A 22,387-nucleotide genomic window follows, 5' to 3' on the forward strand; every position below is an offset into this window, starting at 1 on the left:
GAAAATAAGTAGAAAAAAATCTGTTAAAAAAAGAAAATACTCATTAAGCAGAAATCGATTAATTTAAAAAGAGAAAGAAAATAATAAGTGGTAAAGAATCTGTTGAAAAAAAGAAAATACTAATTAACTAGGAAAAAATATTTTTAAAAGAGAAGGAAAATAATAAATAGGAAAAAAATTGTTTTTAAAAAAGAAAATTCTAATTAAGTGGGTAAAAATAATTTAAAAAGACAAAGAAAATAATAACTAGAAAAACAAAATCACAAAAAACAAAGAAAATACCAATTAAGTAGAAAGAAATATTTAAAAATATAAGGAAAATAATAAGTAGGCAAAAAAATAATTAACAAAAAAACAAAAACAGCTGAAACAATTCTCCATGTTTTATTCTTTTTATTTCCTCAACAGTTTAATGGCCTTTTTGCCCTAATTTCCTTATTTCTTATTTGAACTTCTTCTTTTCCATCCTAAACTGGCCAACTCTGTGATAAAAGAAGCTTTGTTTTTTGTGTTTTTATTTTAAGTAACATTTAGAACGGGAAAAAAATAAAAATAAAAAATACATTTAATGTTGCCAGACGAGGGGGCCCAAACCAGGGTCTCATTGTGCCGGTCCCAAGCCCGGATAAATAAATACAGAGGGTTGTGTCAGGAAGGGCATCCGACTTAAAATCTTGCCAAATCAAATATGCATCCTCATACAGTTCTAAAACAGGAAATATATTAAAAGTAAGTCACTTATTTTTTTCATTTGATTATATTAATCATAACTAATCAAAAACAATAAATATCTATAAAAATATTTTGGTCACAAAAGTTACTAAACTAAACTAAACTTAATAAAAACTAAACTAAAGTTACTAAACTTTAAGATATGACTAATCTTAGTCATGCCGTTGTATTACAACAAATATTTTGGGAAAAAGTGACTGTTTAATTTTTAGTCATTTTTTACAATATGGGTCATATTTGGTCAAAAATGCTCAATAACTGTGAAGAAATTGAATCTACATTCACCAAACTTTCTGTAATAATCCATTATTATCTTACTGTCATACTACAACAGAGATTATGGAAGAAATTTGCTTTCTTTACTTTTTGAGATATTTTTCTTGTTGTAGTAGGACAATGCTGTCATAAGTTCTTACATAAACTTTGGTGACTGTGGTTCTGATATAATAAAATAGTTTTTGACTAAATATGATACATATTTCAAAAGAAAACTCTCAAAAATTAAACAAAGCAAATTTCTGCTATAATCGTTGCTGTAGTATGACAGGAAAGTCATTGTAGAAATATTGGTGACTGTATCCCAGCCAGCAAGGCCAAGTGGGCTCCATATGGTTTAAAAGTGGCCAATAAGTCTGGGCCCCAATTAGGTTTGTCCGCAGTTTCTGTGGTGGCCCCATCTGTGTTTGCCCACATTGGGCACTCAGTGGGAAGGCCAGTTGGGATGGCCAGTTGCCTGGTGGACAGCGCAGCAAGCTACACTGACCAGGGGTATCGCCCAAATAAAGTTGCTTCAGAAAAGCAGTCATAGAGACCTGGTTACTATTGGAATGGGTGGAGGAAGGCTTCAGGTGGGATGTGTGACAAAAGGGTATTGCAAGAACAAAAGGAAAAGTGTATACAATTGCCATGTTTCTGGTTTAGAGACTGAAAATGAGACAGGAGGCAGAGCTGGAGAGGTTGAAGTTCTCTTTGGGAGCAAGCAGGATGGACAGGATCAGGAATGAATTCATCTGAGGCACAGATCGTGGTAGATGTTAGATAAATACGGGGAAATGCAGGGAAGCAGATGGAGATGGTTAGGACATGTTAAGATGATGATGTTGGCAAAAGGATGCTGAGGTGGGAGCTACCAGGAAAAAGGCCTAAAGGAAGACCAAAGATGAGGATGGATGCTGTGCAGATGTAGTGTAGTGTAATGCAGAGGGTCGCTGTTGCGACCTGTAAAGGAAGCGTTCGAAAGACATAGAACAGGAATCGTTTCACATTAAATGTGAGAATTATGAATCACTATAGTCTTTACAATTTAGATTAACTAATAAATACTTAAGTTGACAGTGCGGGTGTCTTTTAATAGGAAACATAAAGTTGCTTAAGACAGACCAGCAAAACAAAAGCATCTGTTCCTGGACTTGAATTGTTCCAACAGTTGATGCTTTGGATATAATTGAAAAGTTGGACCTCAGCAAGTGTGATGGAGTATTGTGACTCAACTGCTTCTTTGCAAAAGGAAATAATGATAAATGTTTGATTCATTCATCCTCTGGGCATCATGAACAATGCATGAATCAAAGCAGCTGAACAGTTTAAGCTAAATGAACTGTCAGAAGATTTGCTGAGCTCCTCTTTTTCTCTGAAACTCACATGGATTTAATTCTGTTTTCTTGTTCTTTCAAATGCTGCTACAATCTACAATATATTGTAGAAATTATACTTAGATGACGTTGTACCTTTTGCCTTGCTTACCATTTGACCTCTCTTAAGCACATTTTGTTCGTACAAATATAATTTGGGCTTGTGGTGGCATTTCAGAACAAACTATTATCCAGATTTCTTTCATATTTAATTTTGCAACTTTTAAGCTGCAGAAATTACAAAACCCTTCAAGGGTAATAAAACTGGCCTGGCCTCCCCATGATCTGCTCCAACATGGAACACTTTCAGCATGTGAAATACAGCTTTGACCTCTGAGATTTTATTTTTCCAGAGGGAGAGTGTTTGGGGGTTTCTAGGTACCTTTTCACACCAATGAAGAGTTTCTTCCACTTTTTACCTCCTCTTGCTGCAGCTATATCCACACAGAGGAGTGCCATCTACGATAAGTCCATCCAGAATCAGAGCCAGAAGCAGCTTTTACTCTGCTGTCTGTCCCTGCGCCGACTGTGTTTATGTTTCTAATTACCCAGCCAAAGAAATGTTTCATTATCCAGCATTAGTCGGCTCACGAGCGTTTGCTCCAAACCCAAAACACAGAACACAGTCAGGAATTCCAAGAAACCCGCCTGGTTTAATGTCTGAAAATAAAAAGTGACATCTTAGACAGGCTTGGAGCAGTTATTAATAGTGCTTTTGTCTGCACAAACAAATACTTTCAGGAGATAATTTAAATAGTGAAAGGAAACTAACATCTCAAAACATTAAGAAAAGATGACTGTGACTTTAAGTTCAATTTTTATTAGTCATTCGCTTAATTTAAGGATTCCATCGTCTGTCCTTAATTTTACTGCAGGCTCAGTTTACAACCTGATGAATAAAAAACTAAGTGATCATGAAATCACTGGATTTGTTTAAAACAAGAAAAAGAAAGAATATAATGAAAAAGCATAATAAACAGATAAAGCTAATGAAAATGAGTTGGGTTTTTTAACTTATAAATACCCTAAATATTTCTTCAAATTGGTAGTAAGGCTCCACGATATGAGGTAAACTAGGGATGTGTGACATCAGTCATCAATATTGCAAAGACGATATGACTTGTGAGACATGAACATTTAGCAAAACAAAACACAACTCGTGCATCATCTCCATTTGACTACAACAGTTGTATTTAAATAAAAGTTAGCATAAATTAAACTCCAAATGACCCACGTCTACATAGAAGGTAAGCATCTAAAATAAAAGAGCTCCATCTGATTGGTGAAATATGTGAAGGACACTATTTCATTTGTTAAATACATCAATCTGCCATAAGATAGTTTTAGGATGTGTGTGAGCATTTACAGCAACTATTTCTCGCAATTTACTGCACAGGCCAATATGACTATGATAATAAATTTGTGATGTACTGTGCATGCTTTGACACTAGGATTTATTTTAAGGTTGATGTCTAATTTTATTGTCTTGACTTGATGTTCCTCAAATCTGCGTCCGCTGTTATACCGTTGTTGCACCGGCTGTTGCAGTGAAGAGAGACCTGAGCCAGAAAGAAAAGCTCTCTACTTACCGGTCGATCTTCGTTCCAGTACTCACCCATGGTCATGAGCTTTGGGTCATGACCTAAAGAACGAGGTTCCGACAACAAGCGGCTGAAATGAAATGAGCTTTGAAGGCGGCTGGGCGCTCCCGTGAAGATAGGGTCAGAAGCTAGGAGGTCACCCGGAGAGAGGTCCGAGTAGAACCGCTGCTTCTCCACATCCAGAGAAGCCAGTTGAGGTGGCTCAGGCATCTGGTCCGGATGCCTCCTGGACGCCTCCCTGGAGAGGTATTTTACAGTGGATGCAGGCCCCAGGGAAGACCCAGGACATGCTGGAGAGACTATGTCTCTGAGGTGGCCTTTGAATCCATTGGGGGTCCTCCCCAGTAGAGCTGGAGGAAGTGACTGGGGACAGGAAAGTCTGGGCAATTCTTGAAAAAAAAAGTTCAGGGCGCTGTCTTGTGGGGTCCAGATGACCCTACGTTTAACAGCGCTAACCACTGCGCCACCGAGAATCCCTCAACTCATGCTTAAAAACAAAAAAAGAAAAGTCTTCAGCAGCAATTCTTGGACTTGTGAAGAATTTGTTTGCATTCATATTAGGAGAAGTCTGATATTTAAGCATCTTCTCATGTTTGTATGTTGCAGGCCTGCTCTGCCGGGTCTCGAGATTTCCGAGAGAAGCAGTGTGCCGACTTTGACAACATGCCTTTTCGTGGGAAGTACTACAACTGGAAGCCTTACACTGGTGGTGAGTTCAGTGCTGCAGTGCGATCTTCATCTCCCTCTTACAGAGTCCTCTTCAGCATCTCCGTTTTGCTTGTACTTGCAAAAGACTTTCAAAACAATTTCTAAGTGCTGAGCTGTGAAACATGCCTGTCATCCTCTATGTGTCACAACTGACAGCCCACAGAAACGTCTGGCTTGTGTTCGCTGCTAACACCAGCAGGAGGAAGGTCTGTTTGATGGTGCAGAATTCCTTAGATTCTTCTAAAGCCTGCTGCTCTCCCAGATGCTGCCCATCAAAACTGGGAGACTGGATGTTCTAAAGTGATGCATTGACACCTACGTAACCCTTCCGCTCTCCTTGGCTTGTTTAAATTAAAAGTGGGGTCATCTGGACCCCACAAGACAGTGCGCTGAACTTTTTTTTTATCATTGATTTTTGAGTTTCACTAATGTCCATGGTAGACATAAAATCCTGTCCAACTTATGTCCACATTTGTCATGGAAAGAATCACACATCAATATATGGGTGGAGTCATCTGGACCCAAAGATAGCCAGGTCAACCTAAAGAGGCACTTTCTTTTCACTTTTTCTGAACAAAGCTGTCTGGCTGAGCCTGATGGGATATTATTGTTGTTTATCAGTGGAGTTTTGATGCCCTTGACATCTGCAGACCATAGAAAATAACCACTACAAAAACTTTGAGGCATGTAAACATAGCTTTTATTTTCCTTAAAACATGAAAGAACTTCAGTTTGATCTTTTTTATCAAAGAGGGTCTGTTTTTGTCAAATCCTTCTCCGTATCCAGGCATCCCGCATGCAAAACCAGCAGATAACCGACATGTGAAGGGTAATTGTTGTTGGCCAGTTTTCCTGCCTGTGTTGGCTCCAGGGATGTCAGGTTTTAGGGTTTTTTTTTCTCTCTCAATGGTTGTTATAATTGTCAACTAGCTAAGAGGTTATCTTGTATGTGCAGGTGTTTGCTGGTCTCTGTGTGTTGCTAAGGTCTATGAGGGTTCAGGTCATGCCGTTTGCTCTGTGTTCAGGCTAAGCTGGAGTCAATGATATGTCTGCTTTGTGCTACAGGTGGTGTGAAGCCATGTGCATTGAACTGCCTGGCAGAGGGCTATAACTTCTACACAGAGCGCTCCCCTGCAGTAATTGATGGAACGCGATGTCAGGCTGACTCTCTGGATATCTGTATCAACGGAGAGTGTAAGGTAAGTATTACTATGCCTTTGCTACTGGAGGCTTCTTTGAGACTAAAATAATTATACAATAGTTTGTCTTTAATGGTCTCTTTTCTAATATTTTTCCATGATTGCCTATTTCAACCCTAAAAGTTCAAATTTATGGGGCTACTGTCCTGTTACAGAACCTTTATATATTTTTTTGTTGTTGCTGGAGTTACATATCACTTCTTGGTGACCAAGAGTACAACAACAAACCATTAATGAAGTATTTGAATAGTCAAAGAAAAGGTTTAATTAAATAGAGTAAACAGGATATACTAATGGGCGGCCGTGGTGCAGCGACAGGGCAGTCGACTCCTGATTGGAAGCTGTGGGTTCAATTCCTGCCTTGCCCGCCCATGTGTTGAAGTGTCCTTGGGAAAGACACTGAACCCCACATTGCATCTGGGGGAAGGTTGGCACCAGTGTTCAGCAGTGGACCCACCACAAGTGTTGAATGTGTGTATGAATGGGTGAATGTGTCTATAACTGTAAAGCGCTTTGGGCCTTCGAGGAAGGTAGAAAAACGCTACACAAGTATACGCCAATTAAATAGAGCTGTTAAGATTTTTACTGACCAAATCAAATTTCTAGCAAGAGTAATAAAAAGAAAATCATACAATTCTTTGTCAAAAAACTCTTGTCTCTAAAATGTAAGAATGTTCTTACGTAAAAAAAAAGGATACTCCGATGCTTGTGATTGATCCCAGGCTGTCTGACCGTGATTTAGCTTTGTGGCCTTTTAGCTGTGCTTAGTTCCTGTCTGAACTAATAAACCTGCTGCACTTGGAACCAGCTGTCTGCCCATTTGTGACACTTGTAGACCCTCCCACTAGTTAATTATTGTGCTGCTGCCTTCCTACCAACCGCCTGTCACCGGACTGCCACCATACTGCCACCGCGCAACCTCCGATGGGAATAAAAACTCATCCAGTCACCATAAAATGTTTACTTTGTCTTAAAACCTCCACAGCTACCTTGCGGTGTGTGAAAATGTGACTCCCGCCTTTAAAAGTATAAAACATAAGCTAAGTTTTTTCATAGCTGGAGATAAATAATTCAGGAGTTAAGGGGGGTTAAAGCACACATGTATCAGATAAATGTTAGTTTTTTTTTTGTTTTTTTTTTTGCAGTTCTACATATTTTTTTTCTGTGTTTTGGGGATCTTCAATTTTCCTTCAAGCAAAACAATCAGAATTTTGCCTGGACAGCATTTTATCCTTCTGTTCTGCAAGTTTTCCTCGAGCTCCTCAGCATCCGCGCCAACTTTTCCTTGACAGGCTCCGATTGCTGGATGCTGGTCGCATAAACTGCCAAAGCATAAACCACACATTCTCGGGTCAAAAATAATCAGGCCTTGTAGCTGCTGATTGTGATCGAGTGACGCGCACAAGTTCCTTTTTTTTCTCTTATCAGAGCTTTGCAGCCTTAGCCAGAATTGTTTTATAGTACATTAGTTTGTGTAATTTTATTGCCATTGTTATTGCTTTCTGCATTTCTTTCTGTGCGCCTTTTTACTGTGTACAATACAACTCTAGCAGTTTTAAATAAGTTTGAGGTTTTATAATGATTTTCTTTCTATTTGAAAAGGCTGATGTAATAACAAAGTAAAACATTTTGCTGAGAGAAGTTGGCAGTCTGCACCGTCTTTGTTTTGTACAACATAAATCATTGTGTGCTGCTTGTGTGAGTGTTCAGTTTTTGGTTTGTAGTATTTGAGATGCAGCTGAAATAACTTTTAAGTTCCTCACTTTGAGTATTTGCTTTGACTTCCACCTGACCATGTGATTGGATTTTTGTTTGGCACAAAGAGGCAGTGTCCATTACCACAACTTTACCAAAACACAACACGAGGTGAGCCTTAAGGAGGGTCGGAATATTCCCTTGAAGAACTTTAATGCCAGTTTTTATTTGCAGTCAGACTCCAGCACACCGTTTTTGTTCAGCAGCTGGCTATCTCACAGCACACTGTGATAAATCTCCAAAACTCAGTCTGCTTGGGAAACTCTTAGAAACAGAGCTGCTGCGAGGAGAACACATGCCGAGGGGGACGCAGACTGCAAATAGCAGAGACAGTGATAGAACAATTTATGATTCAATGGAAGAGTGCAAATACCTTCAACAACAAAAGTCTTTCATTTTTATTATCCTGGAACACAAACTAGCTGTTCAAATAATAATCATCATCAGCTTTATTACATTTATGTTGATTAAATAACACTCAAACTTGTCTAGTTTAATGATTTTGCTCTTATGCCAAATTTCCATAGTTCTAAAATTCTGAATGTTTCTCATTCTACTATAAATGTCTGCAGAAACTCCTCTGAGAACTGAACCATACCGAATGTCTGTGTATTTGTAGTCACTTCCTCTATAGAAAAAACAAAAATCCCCTGCATTGTGCCAGTCATTCTTGTTCAGCTTTTCTGCATGTTTTACTTTTACACCAAGAGGTTTGTTTAAATATTTTTGTTGGTATGAACACCAGTGACATTGTCTTAAGCACTCATACAAGCATAAGGCAATAGTTGAACGGCACAATCTTAGAGCACTTTGTCTTGATTGATTCCAAGACTAAAAGAACTACAAAGCGTTAAGAACTTGCTTTTCTATTTTTACATCTTATCTTGCTTCTCTAATCTATACAGCCCCCAGTCTGTAACACAGCAGACTGGGGGCTAGTGCTGATTAACACCTTACGCTCTGAGTTAAAGGCCTTAATAAGACATCCTCAAAGTAAATTAGTATTTGCTCTGCAGAGGCAAAATCAAATACGCATGTTGCCGATGTTTAAATGATTCTTGAGAGTCCAGTCAACTAGGGGTGTGCCAAGATATCAATACTGCGATATATTGCGATGTTTAGTCCTGCGATTGATTCTCGATGGGTTCTCACCAATTATCGATCTTTTACTTTCCTTTGAAGATTCTGTTAAGCGTTATATTTGTCATCCTTTGGTGAGACGTTCCTGTGGAGGTAGATTGGGACGTGCGTTTCAAGACTGACTGCCGTGAGCACCAATGTGCCTTGCAGCTACCTGAATTATATCATTTTTGTTTTGTTTTTACAACAATTTTGCACTAAATAGTGGCACTGCTGTTCATGTTTACCATTGTTAGCACTGAATTTTACAAATAATTTCAATTCATTTGGTGTCAATAGTTGTCACTGTTGTTGTTGTTAGTTGTTACTGATTTGCACAAAAGTGTGTAATATTTGTTGCACAAAATAAGACACAAGTTATTTATTATGATTGTGTTCAAGCTAAAAAAAGGGGAATATATTTTCCCAAAAAATATGTGTTCTTCTATAAATTGTGAGTTATTAGAAATGATTTTTATCAATAATCGCAGTATCGCAACATCATCAATATCGTGAGTCATGTATCGCATCGTATCGTGAGGTACCTAGTGATTCCCATCCCTACAATCAATGTCTTTTAACATTATACTTTCATAAAAGACCTAAAGTTTATTTTTTCTAGTCCCATGGGACTTCAAGGGTTATTATTGTTATTCTATACACTTTATTAATATAAGCAATTAAGGAATTTATTCAAAAGACCAAATACTGCAGATTTGTTACAGCGACACTAAACTGCTGACAGATATTTAGTTTTCTGAAATCGTTATGGGTTTAAATACTGTTGACCTTCTTGATTTTGCAGCACGTGGGCTGTGACAACATCTTGGCCTCCGACGCGAAAGAAGATCGATGCCGTGTGTGCGGAGGAGATGGCAGCACCTGTGAGGCCACAGAAGGACTATTTAACGAGTCTCTACCCAGAGGAGGTAAAAGCACATCAGTCTCTCCACTTAAAGGTCCTGAAGGATTCTTCAAGAGCTGGCACATGTTCACAGAGAAGAGGCGTTCAAGCCTTATAGAAAGATGTCAGAATGACATCATGGATTAAGAAAAATGTGACGGTAGTTATAAGTGGAGAGAAAACCTATTTCTCCTTCTATGGTATGGTTAGTAAACCCTCACATTGCACTCTATGTGCATGTGAGTGTCAAACGACGGGGAACTGTTTTGTGCTCCTGCAAGATCACTTTGTCCTTTTTGAGTGACTTGGAATTTAATCTATATGTGTTCCTGTAACTTTGTTTTGTCTATGTTGTAAAGTGTGTCACACAGAAATGAGGACTGGAAGGGAGGTTCTGAGGAAAGACACGTCACTGTAATAACAGATGTTTCTGTCTCCCAGGCTACATGGAGGTGGTTCAGATCCCAAAAGGATCTGTTCACATTGAGATTAAAGAAGTCATTGTGTCAAAGAATTATATTGGTAAGTAACTGAATAAAACTACCCTATTTTAAGATTGTTAAGGAAAAAGTAGAAAGGCTTTACACATGCAATGAATATAGTAGACTTGGATGAACATTAGCAAGTTTAAATGAACATTTTTGTTAAAGTCTTAACTTTAAAGAGTCTTAACGTGACCTTTGTGTCCTCCTAACCATACGATGGCCCAAAAGTGGAAATCATATCAACAAATCACTCGACCCAAAAACATTTTAAACAACCCAACGACAATTAAAAAAGCAAAACTAAATAGGACTGGCACAATTAGTCGATTGGTCACGACTACGCAGACTATAAAAATACAGTAGTCGACGACTAATTTAATAGTTGATTATCTCAAATTATGATGCATGATTTCTAATGCCGCGTCTGCCATTGTCTTTGACACACATGCGTAGTAGTGCTATTCAGTATCGATGTCACAGGAAGACTTGGGTACTGTTACAATACGCCAACGGAGCTTAAAAAGTGTGAAAAACATAAGAAAAATTTTTTTAAAAGTTAGAAGTGCCCAAAGAAATATCTGGAAGGCAGAACTTGTGTTCCATGTCTGCACTACGACGATGCATGAACACCTGAGGAGGAAGCACGTTGGAACTCTATGATAACGCTGAAGAGCGATCATCGTCTCGGTAAGCTAAGCTAAAATTGGCGCGAACAAAGAGCAAACATATTAGCTAAATGTTTTCTAGGCATCTATGCAACCTCTAACCCATCGGGGCGATATTTCTCTACTTAAGGGAACATTTGCTCTCAAAAGAGATCAAGTCTTCACATTTAACTTAAACATAATCAGATTAGTTGACTAATCTAAAAAGTAAGTAGCAATTAGTCGACTATTGAAATAATTGCTTTTGCCCTAAACATCACTGATTAGATGATGATTATATCCAGTTTTACTTCATACCAAATAACTTTTAGTTGAAATCAGCGATGTCCCATAGTACCTACCTTTCCCAGTTTCTGTATAAAATAAAAATTTTGGTAAAAAAATGAACAAAAACTAAAAATGAAATGCAACAAGGAACTGGAAAAAGCGTTGTTTTTTTTGTTTACCGCCCCGTTATTCCTAATTTATTTTATTTACTTTTATTTAACCAGGGAAGTTTTGTTGATTTTTTTTTTTTTTTAAAGGAGCCCTGGGAATAAAGTTATATTAAATGTTATATAATTTTGTTCAGGTTGAGCCAGGGAACAATGTCTTGGACTTTTATGACATTCCGAACTTTTAATATGCCCAAAATTCATTTTCACCAGGTTCTAGGTGTGTGCAACTTTGATAAGTTTTCGCACACATGGTGGGGGTCGAATGTTCGCTCAAAGACGCAGAAATTTTCCATATGTGAAACAGTCAGTGACTGCTGCAGGCGAACAAAATTGTAATAATTAGAAATGGCTTATTGAAATCTGTAAAAAAACAGTCTCATACATAGGACAGTTTTTTCCTGAAAAGTACCATCACGATGGCAGTGAACTCTAAGCCACTTTTCACTACCAGTCCATCACTCTGTGAATTATATCATTCAAATCAGCGAGGATTTGTCAATTTGCAGTATCAGGCTGTTTCAAATTATCTGTTCTGTGTCAGCCACACTTTCTAGAGTCTTTGACAAACTGGAAGATGACCTCATTCAGTCTTCTCTTGTCTAATGTGAAGCAATAAAACAGCGTCTTTAGCTATAAGAAAAAGAGAAAGGAAAGAGTCTTCACTAAATCTTTGCGATGGCTGCATTGGCATTCGACTTGTCCAGTTTGTTCCAGACTAAACAAGAAGCTTTTGCAACACTGGCAATGTCAGATACGAAATCATCAGACAACCAAATTCAATTAAGTTGGTTCCTTATAGCAGAAAGACATGTGACAGCATGTTGAATTTATCGAGAACTGTGTTGATGGAGGACTTAAGTTTCAGTTCGAACCAGAAAGCTATACCTGGATTTATAGTGCTGTGGTGACAGCTGCCTGGTCCACCAGGATTATAGGGGATATTATATCCATATATCAACGTTTAAAGAGTGCAATTTTGGCCAAAGTGTTGGACTTGATTTTCATTTGCAAGCAATCTGTAACTTTTCTATGAAACTCAACTGTGACCTCAGTGATAATGATAAGACTGTTTTTTTTTTAACCTCAACTCTTGAGGTCATATACATTTGCAATTCAAGCCAATGTGAGATGGTATTAGCATAAAAGCTGGTAAATATTTGTAAAGACTAGTATAAACTATACGTTTAAAAGTAACGATGCCCACAATCAGTGCCAGATGTGCTGAAAATTGAATTATAGGGAGTTATGTTGAAGAGCAATAAACCATTGTTCTTCTAATATGATTAAATGCTGCTGAGGGGGAATCTGCAGAAAGTGAGCCAGACAGTCAAAATAGCAAGCGGTTGGATTGTTTCTCCACAATTTGGCCCCCTTTCAATGCAGAGAAAGTGGATATTTTCAGATCTGTTGTGCTTGGAAACCAACTTTTGCTTTGACAACCAGACAGCATGCTATTCATGAGATTTGTCCAGGCTTTTCACCTGAACTCTTTTTTTTAATGCAAAATTAGACCTTTGTTCGTGTCTTTACATGTGAATCTCCCTGATCTTCGAAGAGATGGCTGTGTGACTCAGTATTGAGATGGCTGTCAGTGATGTTGAAGATGTGCAGTCTCAATGCTTAAGCGCTAACTGGTGTAAATGTTTGTATTTGTTTAGCTTTGAAATCTGAAGGTGAAGATTATTACATCAATGGCGCATGGACCATCGACTGGCCCAGGAAGTTTGAAATCGCAGGAACAACTTTTCACTACAAGAGACCCACCGATGACCCGGAGTCTTTAGAGGCCCTCGGACCCACCACAGAAAACCTGGTGGTCATGGTAACCCAACTTTTACATTGACATTGAGAATAATCAAAAACAAACATTCAATTTCACAAACTCCCATGTGCAAAAACTATTTAAAAAAAATCAAACTCCGTTGATGATATATATATTTATATATATTGCAATTATGACATCATCAAAGAAGTTTGGAGATTGTAGAAAAAGTCTGACCCACTTATATAAACATGAACTTTTGAGGGTTTTGATATATACTCAGATTTTCCTGAAATAAGAGACTTTTACATAGAGATGTAAAAGATATTAGATACGTATCAAAAAATCGATCGGGCAGTGGGAATCACTGCAGTATCGGTTAGGGATGTAAAAAATAGATAAGTATTGAAAATTGATGGAGCAACTGCAGTATAATTTGAGAACCACATGTATAAAATATTATGTTGTTTAAAAGGTATAAAATCAATCAAGAAGTAAATAACTGATTTCTAGCAAACTGCAGTTTCACTATCTGTTTATTTTTCTACCGTCTTTGTCTTTTTATGTACCAGCGATGCGAACAAAAAGACATCCAATCATAAGCTTGCTTCTTACAAGTCAATCCCTGAATACATTTCTCTGTTAAATGCCATGCATTATTACTTATAGCTTTAAATGCCATATGAATCAGAAATATCTACATTTTAGCATTTTTCATAAAAGAATCAGACTGTATCGTATTGCCAAAGAGTTAGTTGAATCCTAATGCAAATTGAATTATGTGAGAGGCATAGATACACACCCCTACTATTACATTATCTTAAAATGTATTGATATTTAGGGCTCATTAAATAAGGTTTCCTGCTTGTGTACAACCTTTTTGGGGGGATGGATAAAAATGGCCCTTTTGAATTAATTGTCGTTTGAACTTTTTGGATTCTGCTTATAAAACTGGGTTACTAAAATCGCCAAATATAACAAAATTTCAACTGGATTCAAAGCTTTATGTTTAAACATAATCCTCATGGACAGATTCTAGTTAAAACAGTTAAAATGTGGTAAATAAATCTTGCAATGCTGGCATAGTCAGATAGACAATAAAAATCTACAACCACAACTTTCAAATGGGAATACATTGACATATAACTAGTTGGACACAACAAAGAACTTATATGATCAAGTTTAATTATTCATTTTAAACTGCTGTGGCCCACTGTTGCAGGTCCTCCTCCAGGAACAGAACCTGGGTATTCGCTACAAGTTTAATGTGCCCATCCAGCGGACCGGAAGCGGTGACAACGAGGTGGGCTTCGCCTGGCACTATCTACCCTGGTCTGAATGCTCAGCTACTTGTGCTGGAGGTAAGCCTGAATCCAAAACGTGACATCTTTTTTTTTTACGGATGTCTTGTAACTTTTGATTTTTGAGTTTCTTGTAGCAAATGTCTTTCATTGTTATTGTTAGTGAAGATTTGTGCTTTGATCATATCTTTTCATCACAGTTTTTTTTATGTCAAAACATGAAAATTTACATGTAAAATTTTTCTGCTGAAGCAGGATTTCGGCTTAAGTCACATAACACTGTGTGAGGCCTTCTATTTAATTGTTGTTGTTTGTCATTCTGTAAAAATCGCCCAACTGATAGTTGTAATTACTGCAAAGCCATCACCATAATTTGGAAAGGTTTTCTTGAATCATTTGAAGGGAATTTCGCCCTCTAATAAATCCAGCATGTATGCATTTCATAGTTGAGTCAGGGAAGTGAGTGTAGTTTGTGTGAACGAGCTGCTCCGCATAGCTTTTGGTTTACCAGCGCTGTTTCCTGAAAGCTGGTCTTACAAAATCCAACATCTGAAACCACAGTGAAATGCTGACCATGGCCTCAAGAATGACTAAACCAAACCATTTAGCCCTAAAGCAATGGGTTTCATGTAACAATAAATAGTGTTTCTTCCCAGTTGTCAAGCGTGGCCTGGATGGGACGTGTAATATTTTCTAAAAACTTGGCCTGAATAGGCATGCGGGTTTTCTGAGCAGAAGTTTGAGGCACACAGTTTTCAGCATAGTAAACATACTTTACATTGTTGACCTAGAATATATTATTTGTGAAAAACGTTTTCAAAAAAAGGAGAAGTAATCACTTTTGTATTTAGTTGCTCAGGTAGAAATTAAATATTTAACATGTTGCAAAAACAAGATTTTTAGGAAAAAAAATAGCACAGTTGACAGCCTTACAACTTAAACTGCATTACCTTTTGGGTCTGTCCTTTTTCTCTGGACTGCATTTCACTCTCAGCACAGATGGGCAGATTTTCTAAACTTTGCGCACACACATATCCATATCTCATTACATCTGCCAGACAAGTCTGCTCCTGGATACATCCCTTGAGGGCCCAAACAGACCCGGTCTCAGTTGGTATGGCTTACACACACATGCATGCACTCACACACACAGTGGGAGGTGGGACACCGATACGGTAGCCCTCTCCGTCTGGCAGAAGCCAAAGTAAAGAGCTCCCTGCTCTGTAAAAGTGATTTGCCAACACATCCTGCATAGAATCAGGAATTTACATGTCTGGATCTTCTACAGACTGAAAACACAGCGGCTGGCGCGTCGGCTGGCCTCCGTGTTCCTGAAAGGCTTGAGATCAGCTGCTGGATCTCTTTTATTTTTCACTATGCAGGTACCCAGAAGCAGGAGGTGCTGTGCAAGAGGTTTGATGACAATTCGGTGGTGCAGAACAGCTACTGTGATTCCGACAGCAAACCCCCAGAGAACCAGAGAGACTGCAACATAGAGCCATGTCCTCCAGAGTGCGTAACCTTCATTCTTAAATTATGACTTTTGTGCATCTACAAAATTTAACTCTCAAACGGATAAATGTAATTCCTCTCACAAAGTATCTTTCAAAAGAAAAGTAAAGCAAATACAGCAACACAAAAAGCAAAACAACAACAAGGAAGTAGTTTACTGATTTACAGAAAGCATTTGATACAATCAATCACAATCTGCTTTTGTATAAACTACATTTTTTGGGGGATTAGGGGTCTATCATTTCCCTGGCTTGAAAGCCATTTAACAAATTGGCAGCAGTTTGTACAAATTAATTAGAAAAAAATCAAATCTTCAAAAACTTTTTAACGGGGTGCCTCAAGGATCTGTTCTAGGCCCATCCCTTTTTTATTTTGTTAATTAATGACAACTGCAATGTTTTCAAAACACATCAAACCTTGTTTGCAGATGATACTTGTATTTACCACTCTGGAACAGACCTAGCAGAATTTATAGAAATTACATAAGTAGATTTGAAAAAGAAAAAAAATGGTTTTATAGTAACAAATGATCAATTAACTGGGAAAAAACTAAATTTAGCATTTTTAGCAATTGCCAAAATAATGAAAATATAGCACTCAAAATTGACCAAATTAGTGCCCAAAACGTTTGTGAAATTACATCTCTTGGAGTTGTAATGGATGATGAACTCAAATGGAAATCACATGTTAATTACTTAAAAAGTAAGATTATCAAAAATAAAGGCATTTCATATAAAGCAAAGGATTTGTTTAATAGTAGCTTCTTGCATATGCTATACTGCTATTGTATTCTTCCTTAGTTTATTTATTGTACAGAAGTGTGGTGAAAAGCTCATTTCACTCATACCAATACATTGTCTCTGTTACAGAAAAGAGCAGTAAGAATTGCCCATAAAAAAGGCAGCAAAGAACATACAACTCATTTGTGTGTAAAATCTCATCTGCTTAAATACTAGGACTTGGTTGATTTAAAAATGTTGTTATTTATGTTAAAAGCCTAATTAAAAATGTTGCCAGGCAATATTCAGTCTTTATTTCAGCGAGCTTCTAGTAAAAGGAAAGAACATTTCAAAGTCCATTTTGCAAGAACAACTCAGAGGCAAACTCATATTTCAATTCAAGGCATTAGATTGTGGAAGTTATTAGACTGAACCCTTAAACAATGTATAATTGCTATTAAATAAAAAAATGTTTTGGGACAAACTATTAAATAGATATATTACAATGATGAATGTTAATTAAAAGAAATGGAAGAAAGCCTTGATTGGATTAGGAATGGGGTGCAATTATCAGTATAAATTACCTTGTCTTGTTTCTTGTTTGTCATTATTAATTTGTGATTGGTAAGAGCAGATATTATAACCTGAATTTATAACCTGATTGTTCATGCCTTTTTTTCTTTTGGAATTTTATTTGAGCTGGCATGAGCAATAAACAACAACAATTGACCTTCTAAAAGATGAACTTGTAAATTTTACTAAAAAGAAAAGATCAAAATTTCAGTGGTTTGTACCTTCATATGTCAGCGGTTTCTAACGTTTGATTCCTGCCAAAAATAAGAGCCTTGAAAATGACCACCTGTGTTTGATTGTATTGGCGTCTTCACCTTTCCTCAAGGGAAACAAATGTGACATATGAAGGTGGAATATGCACACAAGCCTGATGGCCAAATGTCCATAAACCACCTGTTCCAAGGAGACATGTGGCTAGGTTCACTTCAAACATGTCTGGAAAAAGAGGGATTGAATGCATGGGTTTGATTAGTTTCAGAGTATCTCATAATTATAAGTGTCTGAGAGTGAGTGTTTAAGTGTCTGCTAAATTAATTTCAGGCAAAAAAATAAAAAACTGACACTGCTGCAAATCTACTGTAACAAAGGTAATTTGTTTTCATATAATTACAGTCTGGAGTAATTAATTTTCACATCTGTACTCGGTGGACTCAGACATGCGGTATCTCATCTATTTAGATTAAAGCGCATGTGTGTGCCCAGTCAGCCACAGATAATAATTATGTCCGTTGATGTAAAGTAAAAAGGAACCCAGCAACATCAGAAAAGGCCGACTGAAACAGGTCATGTAAAGACGGGAGTTTTAGAATGGCGAGGGGATTTATGGGCTCTGCTAATAAAAGCTGACACAGATGTTTAAACAGATGATGTAATATCGGAGCGGCTGTGTTTAATGAGCTGTTGTTTAATGAAATTTATGTATTTTGTAAACGAAGAGATTGTTGTTTTGAATGGAAATAGCCTGTGGCTTGGAGTGACTTTACCTAACACTTCATACTTCTCAACTGTTGTCTTTTAGAGCACTATTCAAGTACTGTGATTATTTATTTTTACCTTGAAAAAAGTTGAAAGGTAATTCTGTAATGAATTTGCACCTTTTTGGTGGTAATCATTTTAAAAGGAGACTGACTAAGGAGGAACAGTGAAGGTTTCACTTATAGAACGGTGGATCACCTCTACATCTTACACAGAGGGCTTGAGGGTCTATAGGAGTATGTCCTTCCAACACACATTTGCTTGTGGAGTCAAAAGCCTAATTTCTACTGAGCAGTCCTGTATGGGAGGAGAACTACAGGATGGACCAGTTAATTCTGGCGAGCATTTCCACTGTTACGCTTTGCTTCCATTTAGTGGCTTGTTTTCATAGTGGATGTGTGGTGTAGGCCGCTAGCGTGTCATTGTAGTGCGATGACTAGAACAGCAACAACAACAATGGAGGTCATCCAGCAGATAGTCTTTTTCCTGCTTTACTTTTTGTACATTATATGTAATAGGAATTTAATGTTGTTTGAAAAAAGATTGCGGGCAGCTGAGAAGAATACTGCCGTCAAGAGGAAAATGGAATCGCTATCTTAGCACTATATTGGTGGTTTCTAATGTCGTCATCCCCTTCTACCAATCAATGGGTGGCAACGGCAACTCCACCCCGACCATCTCGTTCTGTTTTTCTATAGAACTGGTCGGAACTGTTCAATAGGTCCATTTAACAATGAAAACACTCGATCAAACCAAACTGTACTGGACTGCTCAGTGGAAATGAGGCTAAAGACCGTGTTGGTTCTTCTCCTTAATGGTGTTTTGAGGTTGATACTTTGGGAATATGGGGTCTTGCTCAGGGCTGTGTCTATACAACCAGAGCAGGAACGTGGTTTGTACTGCCAGCAGTATCTCAAACATATTCTGAGTGCCTGTTGGACTCCCACAGGTATACTTTTTGTCCTCTGTTCCGTTCACAGCTTTATAGATAGAAATGCTATGCATAGCCAGAGGCCAAAGCCACTCCGGTTCAGACGGCCACATGTTTTGGATAGATGGAACTTCAGAGGTAGGATAAGCTTATAGGTAGGACAAGACAGGTCCCATGTTTCTATTTTGCAGTACAGTTTATAAAAAATAAGGTCGGAACAATTTGCTCCTGAATTTTAGTTAGACGCCTGATACAAAAGGCAGCTCTTGAGCTAAAAACATAAACTTTCTGCAGGCCTGAGGCTCTCTGGGAGGTTGTTCCACAAGAGAGAGCCATATAATTAAATGAGACCTTGCCATAAGTTTAAGTTCTAACTTTTGAAAAAAGCTAAGGGTCCTGTACTAGACCACAGAGTCCGCAAGGGCTCATACTGAGAGATCATATCAGATAGATATGACGCTTCAAGACTATAAAAACATTTATAAACCAATAAAAAAACTTTAAACTCTATCCTGAATTGCACAGGGAGCCAATGCATCAATTTTAAAATTGAAGTAATGTGTTCCTGGGCCCTGGTCCCCATCAGCATGCGTGCTGCTGGATTCTGCAGTAGTTGAATGGTAGATATCCTCCTTTTTGGAAGACCAGGGAGCAGGGTATTATAATTATCTGCTAGAAATAAAAGCATGCATTAGCACTTCTGTGTTGGCAAGAGTTTAGCTAATTAATGTTAAAAATTAAAAATAATATTTTTTGGTTGTACAGGCTCTAGTCAGTTTAAATGTTAATTGTGTGTGGTGATGGAGCTCTTGTCATACCTTATCCTGATCCAGAAAAATTTTAGAAGTCTTTTAGAAAATGTTTGTGAGCTTTAGTGTTTTTTTTTCCTCCAGGTGGTTTATTGGTGACTGGTCTGAATGTGGGAAGACTTGTGATGGTGGGATAAGGACGAGGACAGTACTGTGCACCAGGAAGATTGGGCCTGCCAAGGAAGAGACACTGAAAGACTCCCACTGTCTGACTCACCGACCCATTGAAAAAGAGACCTGCAACAACCAGTCCTGCCCACCTAAGTGGGTCACGCTGGAATGGTCTGAGGTGAGATGATATGTTCTGAAGGCAAAAGTATGACTTTTAGACTCACTGTGAAGACAGTACATATATATATATTTCTGATATTGTAGTGCACACCCAAGTGTGGCCCTGGCTTCAAGCATCGCATCGCCTTGTGTAAGAGCAGTGACATGACTAAAACCTTCCCACCCAGCCACTGCCCGAGCCACAATAAACCCCCGGTCCGAATCCGCTGCAGTTTAGGACGGTGTCCTCCTCCTCGATGGATCCCTGGTGACTGGGGACAAGTAAGTCAATTGTTTTTTAACCATCAATCATGGTTTTGAATAGTAGCAATTGAACTGTTAGCATGGATCTGCCACAGATCTTCTGGATAATTTCCATACAGCTCATTAATGACAGTTACACACATTTGTTACATTCTCCACCCGCACACGACAACATACTACGAATACATTTCAACCTGTGAAATGGTGCAACCCAACTCAGTGAAATGTTCCTACTACTCCCCTATAGGAAGTACTGTCTGCTAAGGTAGGACCATTTTGACAGCTATATGCTATGGGTAGGAAAATCTCCCGAGGTAGGACAAACATCGACAATTTACACCAAACTCCCGCTCTGGTTCTAAAGAAACTTAATGGCCTTTTTGAAAGTGTCCAGAACCCCTCAGGCCCCAAGTATCTCCCACAGAACACCTGAAAGAGAGGTCTAACCATATACCTTGTTCTCCTCTCGACAGCCCTAAATAGTCCCTCCAAATAAAATTATATTTGTAAATGTACACCCACATGAATGAATAATATAAATTTATATCCAAGTGTTAAATATATGTATATGTTGATCGCTGAAGATTCTATGCGAGACTCCATGCAGCTTCTCGATGTGACCACGAAAATGCGAACGGTGGCTCATTTGAACGCAGTTGTAAAGGACTGTAAATCAATGAAAGTTCAGTCCGCAGTCTTTTGTAGTAAGTTTGGTCCACAAAGCTCTTCACTTCCTCGTCCGAGCTGACATCCGGCTCAAACCACTACAGCTGGACATCACCAATATTGCTTGAAATTTTTATTTAGCAGTGGTGAAAATTTATGCTAGCGAGACACAGAGCTATCATAATCAAAGCTGCTCAGCTCAGCACCAAAAACCACGCCCCCCCCCAGAGGAGATTTTTGAAACAGAGGCTTCAGATCAACATGAAAAATGGCTTTTTAAGACATTTAGGTTGTGGGATTTTGGTTAAAAATGTCCCAAATATAATTAAAACACAACTGGTAACATTTTTTTAATAAAAAAAATGTCATGGGGTACTTTAGTACTTCTGTACTTTAGATTTAATTATACTAATAATTTACATCTATAATTCAGATATAACTTATAAACGCATACTTTGGCATTTCAAAGTTTTACATCTGAAATTTAGATTAGTAATATAACACTTAGATGAAAAAATTCAAGTGCTACATATCTGAATGTCTTTATTTGTGTGACAAAGGCAAGTTGCAAATCATCAACCTCTAAGGGAATTGAAATAAAAGATTCATGCTTTAAAAGCAATGTTTAAATTTTTCAAGAATATAAAAACCGCAGATGAATACCACAAGCTTGTTAATGGCTTGTATATTTTACACCTGTATGTCAGAAAGTGTGTTCCAAGAAGGTCTGTGATGCCTGTGTTTCCTCAGATGCTGACTTTGGAGTCCATTCGTTGCAGTTGTCTGGAGTGTGTGATCAGCAGCTGTAATACCGTCCCTGAGGGTTGTTTGAAGTTTATCTGCACCTCAAAGTAGAGCTGTCACTTCCAGGAAGGAGTAGCATACTTGGGCTTACCCCACTCGTGCGTTACAGTTCAGCTGACTCATGTTGGATGAGATGATGCCAGCAGATTGTGCGTCATAGATAGAGGTATCTGCTGAAAGTATGAGTTGTTGTATTGTGGAATTTGTTAATAATTTATTTTTTGAAAAGTGGAATTTTAAACACTGTTCAAATGTTTAGAGGACCGTTTCTGATGTTTTTCCAGGTCAGGAGTGCGACAGCATCTCCTTATATCACACATTTGTATCAGTAATTCAGTCACTAACACTAACAGCCATAAACACAGCAGGCGGAACTGATAACCTCCATCAAAGGACAGGCTTGTCGCAATCTGAGGTCAGTGGCTCTTTGAGCAACAGCTGGAGTGCTTTTGTGAGTTAATGCACACTCCACTCTGTCCCTCTGCGTTTCTTCTCCTGTTTTGGCTGTAATTACAAGCTTCCCCCTCTCTGCTGGCTAGCCCATCGCAGAATCAGAAAGGGAACA

The 22,387-nt window shown here is 38.1% G+C and overlaps 1 protein-coding gene across 2 annotated transcripts in view; it reads left to right on the forward strand.

The window, feature by feature from the left end:
* Window positions 1–22,387, forward strand: part of adamts6 (ADAM metallopeptidase with thrombospondin type 1 motif, 6) — an 89,773-nt gene that overhangs the window by 61,799 nt on the left and 5,587 nt on the right. For both annotated transcript variants that reach the window (XM_024298598.2, XM_036214623.1), the window contains 9 exons: window positions 4,571–4,673; window positions 5,738–5,871; window positions 9,551–9,674; window positions 10,091–10,171; window positions 12,895–13,058; window positions 14,221–14,359; window positions 15,682–15,811; window positions 19,903–20,107; window positions 20,194–20,370. In XM_024298598.2, the coding sequence (XP_024154366.1) occupies window positions 4,571–4,673; window positions 5,738–5,871; window positions 9,551–9,674; window positions 10,091–10,171; window positions 12,895–13,058; window positions 14,221–14,359; window positions 15,682–15,811; window positions 19,903–20,107; window positions 20,194–20,370 (1,257 nt within the window). The remainder of the gene's footprint in view (window positions 1–4,570; window positions 4,674–5,737; window positions 5,872–9,550; window positions 9,675–10,090; window positions 10,172–12,894; window positions 13,059–14,220; window positions 14,360–15,681; window positions 15,812–19,902; window positions 20,108–20,193; window positions 20,371–22,387) is intronic.

Source organism: Oryzias melastigma, linkage group LG12 (assembly GCF_002922805.2).
Source record: "Oryzias melastigma strain HK-1 linkage group LG12, ASM292280v2, whole genome shotgun sequence".
Taxonomy (NCBI): Eukaryota; Metazoa; Chordata; class Actinopteri; order Beloniformes; family Adrianichthyidae; genus Oryzias; species Oryzias melastigma.